Source organism: Chiloscyllium plagiosum, unplaced genomic scaffold (genome assembly GCF_037043375.1).
Source record: "Chiloscyllium plagiosum isolate Xiang-an unplaced genomic scaffold, Cpla_swu_hap1 HiC_scaffold_6, whole genome shotgun sequence".
Lineage (NCBI taxonomy): Eukaryota > Metazoa > Chordata > Chondrichthyes > Orectolobiformes > Hemiscylliidae > Chiloscyllium > Chiloscyllium plagiosum.
Window position 1 is genome coordinate 65,506,989 of NW_028270144.1, and position 6,031 is coordinate 65,513,019.

Consider the following 6,031-nt stretch of genomic DNA (forward strand, 5'->3'; position numbering starts at 1 on the left):
AGGTAACAGCGTGCAGGAGGCTAACACTTGACACGGTCTTGAGTATTGCCCACACCTTTCTGATAAACTTGGAATCGGATGTTCTCATTCCCCGAATACTGTTGCCTGAAATTTATTTAAAGTTGTCTTGACAATAATAAATACTATTCTCCTGAACGTTGCAATGTCTACCAAATGCAAGAGGAGGTTATTTTAAATGTACTTTACCAGTTCCCTTTTTTTTGACATATTAGTAACTGGCTTCCAATAATTATTTGTTAACAATTATTAGGACGCATTTGTCACCTTCACGATACTTTTAGTGAATAGAAATTGCTTTCAATTGCATCAGAGGTGCGGTGTGATTTTATAAGTTTGTTTAGAACTGAACACACCCTAATATTGTATTTTGGGAGAATTCTTCGAGGAGAAAGTGAGGTCTGCAGATGCTGGAGATCAAAGTTGAAACTTTATTGCTGGAACAGCACAGCAGGTCAGGCAGCATCCAGGGAACAGGAGATTCGACGTTTCGGGCACAGGCCCTTCTTCAGGAAGAATTTTGGGAGAATTTACAAGGCAATTCCGAGAAAGTGCAGAGAGGGGGAGTGATTCAAGACAGACTGAGAGAATACTGAAATCTTCATAAATTGTCAACAAGCACCCCCCACCCCCCCCCCCCCCACTCTATCACACCCAAGCATTGAAGAGTAATTTAGAATACGGGGACGTCCAAAATTAATATTTTACATATAAAGCCAATCTATTTTGACTCGAGCCGCTTAATTTTCTCTGCTACCGAGGCTGAAGTTTGGTGGTGCTGAACTTTATACTGCAGTAATGAAGTGCTTCTTCAAACCGTGTCCAACCTCCTTAAGCTGTCCGATTTAATGAATTCACAGCTCTATAATAGGATCTGAGTCGCTTTTGACTCACTGATTCGAGTGACGGGAAACGGATATTCTTTGCAGCCGGAGCCTATAGCGAAGCACATTCATTAAAACACTGTTCACAGGGTTGGGGCGGGGACGGCTGAGACCATGCGATGATGTATTGCCCAGTTTCTTTGGAACAATCTTTAAGGGAGTGAACAGCGGGCTGGATTGAGGCTGGAGAGAGCGCGGCGGTTTCCCAAGGATTTGCTCGTGCTTTTGCCGTCCTCGGGGCCTTGGGCTGAAGTGAGAGCCGGTGCATGCTCACGTTGGAGCACTTCCCGAAGCGGGTTCCTGGAGGATGAGCTGGAAAACCTAGCACTGAGCCACTGCTAACACCGGGAGGCAAAGGACGCGGGAGATGGCTGTGCAGGCTGCCATCATGAATCCTCACTTCATCCATTTCTGCTTCCCCGGTTCCTCGGTGGAGTACGAGGTGGAGAGTGCTTACAGCGGGGCGCTGCTGGGAGAGGTGGGCAGCTCCGGGGAATTGAAGGAAACCACCAGCGCCCTCCTCAACTTCATCGACTCAGCCTCGAGCAACATCAAGCTGGCTTTAGACAAGCCGGTCAAATCCAAGCGGAAAGTCAACCACAGAAAGTATTTGCAGAAGCAGATTAAGAGGTGCACCGGGATGATCTCCGGCGGCAGTAGCAGTTCAGGAGGCGGCCAGGAGGCGGGTAGTAAGAGACAAGTGCCTCTGTCCTCCTCCTCCAGCGGCGGCGGCGGTACCGGCCATTTCCAGTGCAAGCCGCCGCCCAAGAAGGACGCCTCCCAGTCAAGCCTCCAAAGCAAGTCCCTGGCGGCGCTGTTTGACTCGGTCCGGGATCTCCGGCGATCGGCGGCGGGTGACCGGGCCCTGGTGGCGGCTGCAGCCGCCGGGAGCAGCAGGAAGATCCCGCTGAGGAACCGCAACTTGCCGCCGTCTTTCTTCACCGAGCCGGCCAACGTGAAGATCACCTCGACCTCCGGGATGTCCCTCAAGGACCTGGAGAGGGGCAACCCCGAGGCCGCCGAGTTCTTCGAGCTGCTCGGGCCGGATTACAGCAACATGATCTCCGGGCAGGAGCCCTTCCTGGGCTCGGCTCTGCGGATCCAGCAGGAAGGCAACTGCGAGCTCGCCTCGTACGATTCATACCGCGGCCTGGGCTCCCTGGGCGGCAGCTTGGCCCACTTCCCGGAGCCCTGGCTCCCCTGCAGCGCCGCCAAGAAGAGCCCCACAGGCGGCTGCAACCTCGCCGTTAGCGAAGGGGCTCGGACACTGCCCGTACAGACACCGTTATATCCCAACAACCAAGCCGTAAACTCTTCACCCATGGAGGAGCCCCCAGTCAGTCTAGTCAGCTTCCCGCAGTTTTTCCCGGAATGTTCACTCCCGCAGGTCCCCTACGAATACAGCCCGGGATATAACTGCAGCAGACAAAACTTCCCGAGTCTTTAATCATCCCCGTTTTCCAGTCACTACTTCACCACGCAAAGTCTCTTGAACTGGGCTCCGTTGTATTTGACCAGTATTACAGGTGAATTGTTCAGAAAGGGAGATCGGTAAAAGGCCCTTTTTTTTTGTACTTTCCAATACGAATCCGCAATGTGCATTCACTCGAGCTATACCTAACTTTAGAATTAAGGCACGGTGCCTTCAACTCCGTCGCGAAGAAGATGACACTTTTCCACAGTGTTTTACACGAGGGGACCAGCTCATAGCGAGTATCCTGGTTGCTAACATTTTTTAGGGCAAACATAATGGCTGGTTATTATTCCGTGTTAGTTTAGATCACGAAATCGTGTAAAATGTGAGCAGGCGTGCTGTAATGGGGTATGAAGCTTGTGCTGAATTGCAAAACGGGTCCTTCCAACTTCCAATGTTGCATGAAAGTCGAAAAGAAAAATAATCTTTTACTTCAAGTTTGGCGTTGTTGTCTTTCAAACGGTGTTTAGATGCAATTGCACTTTGTGGATTGAAAGATTTGACTAAGTCTGTATTGATTCAGCGAACAGTTCTGTACGTGACAACGGACGACAAGTCCCGCACTGCCAGTACACAAACATAATAATAAGGTATATTGTAGTCAAAAAATCTGTTTAAAACGATATAAATTTGAACGTGTACACCAAAACATCGGGTAGCTAAACCCAACCTGCTGCGTTAGATTAATGGGTACTAAGGAAATGCGACACAGTTAACATTGAACCATAATTGCATTTGGTTTTGGAATAAATAAACGTTTTTAGAATTTGTTTTGTATAGTTATGGAAGGCCCACTCTGTTAATGTCAAACATCCGCATTAACCGTCAATATTTTGTTTGTCTATGTCTCGGTTTCCATTTTATAAATCTAAATTCCTGGCACCCTGCTGACCACAATATTAGTTTGCCGATGTTATCTTTGTTCAGTCCCCAAAGAGACAAACAACTCTGTCAAGAATTGTTCACCAGGATATTCATCTTCTCCTAGTACCTGCTGTGATTTGGTCTTAGTGTCCTGTCTTTTTAGAAACCCCCTGATCTGTGTTACTTCGCGCGAAAGATACTAATTCCAGCTACGTCTCGAGTGAAAGGTCAACAGACAAAATAAAGCTGGTCTTTATTTTCGGAAACCATCTGGTCTAGTTTGAAGTTTGTTTTCTTTTCCCGAGTGGTGGAGGTGGCGGGGGATGTGGAGAAAAGTCAGAAAAAAATTCGAGGAAATGACAAACGTGGTGGTGAAAAGATAATTCCCTACGTTTCCCAGGCACTGCGCTGTATTATCCAACAAACAACTTTTGGTTAAGTAATATTCGCCAATCAGATTGTCCAAATGCAGCTTCTTCAATATTTTCGTTTCTAATATGATCTTTCCTTTTTATGGTGTGACCCTCACTATATAACAAAACAATGCATTTACATGTTTATCTCTGGGGGAGAAGGGAGGGGGAAGAAAACGGAACTCATGCCTTTACATTGTCCCACAAAGATTTATCAATGACCCTGAACTGTGTTGGAGACTTTGTAAAGTTATGTAGGCGTTGCCCACTAACAAAGCTGGTTTTCTGCATAAGTCATATGTCTTCACCAGAAAGCATCCAGCTTAACCAAAACAACAAACAAAATTACAAGTAAAGACTAATTATTGAAATTTCACCATATGTGTCCATAAAATAACCTACAATCCCATTTGAGGCCAAATACGAAATTTTGAAAGATAATTTTAAGCATCATAAAACTTTGTTTATTTATGATACTGGAAAGGAGTTAGACTGAAAAAAAATTAAGTTAAATCCCTATTTGGCTTAACATCAATGATTGGATTTTTGTTTTGTTTAATGGAAAGGAACATGAATTTGGTTTCTTGGATGTCTCACTTTTCCAGCAAATAGTCTTAGCAAGATGTTGCAGAACATTACTGACTTTAAAACATGGTACATATCTTCATTCTTTTGCTAATTTTCTCCTTTGTCATATTTTAAAACTTCATCAATTAAATTGTGAAATCCAAAATGTATCAATGGCTGATTGGCATCACCTTGAAAAATGACAAGTCCTGTTAAAACTTATTTAACAGTTTCATTTTGTACTTTCTAAAGAATGGTTTTGATCATTGAATTATACTTGAGGATTTTTTGTTTTCCCTAGGAATGTTCATTTACTTAAGTTAGGCTTTTCATGAGAAATCCACATTATTCACCACCATTAGTATCCAAACTGCTGACACATTCTGAACAAATCCCCAATGTTCTGTCTAAAGCTTGCTACAAAACATCTTCCATTGCCCTCTGTAAAGTCAGTACTTTCCTTGGTGTGGTTGCTTCCAAAGTTATATAGTTTTTCAAATACTGCTGAATATTGCTATCTAAGTTTAATATTGCAGCATTCTGAAAAAAGAAGATTTATGAAGGGAATAAAATGTTTACCAGGCAATGTGGCATATGGTGAATGAATGACATTAAATTCCCACGTAATACAAATTAAATTAATTGCAAGGAGGCAGTGAAAAACTGGCATTTTCCCAGACAATGCAGTTGTTACAGCAAAGAGAAGCATCCCCATCTTGCATACCAAAACCATGCCCCCATTACTACACTATTTTTGTTTTAGTTTCATCTCAGCAGTTTTGTAAAAAAGAAAGTTGAACTTCATTTTTGGAAACGCAGCTTTGAGTTCTTACGTTTATAAACAAACACCAAATTATTTTTAAGACCGTATGGGAGTTTTAAAACACTGGAAATCTTAACCAAAATAACACCTGCCAATAGCAGAATGTTCAGGATTGCTTTTAAGTGCAACTCTGCCAAAATTATTTTGGAACAAAGCTCATGAATTAGATTGAAGTTAAGTTTTAATGAGATTCTGGTCTAGAAAATAATTTTCCATCAGTGCCAAAAAGATTAACAGCAGGCATACAGAAATTATTAAAATGTAAGGAAAAGTGAGACCCAGCTTGAATGAGTATCTAAATAGAAACGGTTTGAGATTTAGCTTTCCAATTAATAATTGCCTCTTGTTGATACCTAAAAAAAAGCTGTTCTTCCTTTGAATGCTTGTGCTTGGGACAAGTCATGACTTGATGAATCTCAAATTCCATTGGAAAATCATGACTCTGATGTTAACAACAGTAACTTCATCTATGCATTCATCATTACCTTCACTATAGCTTTATTATTTTTGGAGAACAAACTAACATATTTGCACATCAATTTTGCAAGAAACTGCCATAACCTTGATCCTTAATTTTTATTTCTCCCAGTTAAAATTCAATTAGAGTTCACACCTTCATGTCACCGCAATACTAAAATACATTTCAGTTTTCAGTGTAATTGCATTTAGTGCATTTTGATCAACTCATACTTTGTTCCTCCATCCCCATAGGATATTTAAATTACCTTTCATTCACCTGCCCCTTCCCCCCCCCCCCCCCCCCCACTATGATTTTAAAGCCCTTTTTCCTCTGACAACCTGCCTGGGCATACTTCCATTTCAAATCAGCAAAAAGTGTCTGGAATATAGTGTGGGAGATTTGAAGGCAAAGTTAACATTTAGATGTTATGTGCTAGCACAGGGCAGAAAAAGCTGTTAGGAATTCATCTGTGTTTTGTGACTTAAGTGTTTAGAGAATTTGTATCACCTGGAAGGAAATCAACCAAAA

At 42.7% G+C, this 6,031-nt stretch overlaps 1 protein-coding gene across 1 annotated transcript; it reads left to right on the plus strand.

Annotated features, from left to right (window-relative positions):
- The first annotated feature begins 689 nt into the window (after nucleotides 1-689).
- Nucleotides 690-5,780, plus strand: fam181b (family with sequence similarity 181 member B). The gene has a single exon (XM_043691651.2). The coding sequence runs from the start codon at nucleotides 1,270-1,272 to the stop codon at nucleotides 2,347-2,349; it is 1,080 nt and encodes a 359-aa protein (XP_043547586.1). The 5' UTR covers nucleotides 690-1,269; the 3' UTR covers nucleotides 2,350-5,780.
- The last annotated feature ends 251 nt before the right edge of the window (nucleotides 5,781-6,031 follow it).

Coding starts and splice junctions, on each gene's coding strand:
- fam181b (XM_043691651.2), top strand. CDS start 1,270: ATGGCTGTGCAGGCTGCCATCATGAATCCTCACTTCATCCATTTCTGC.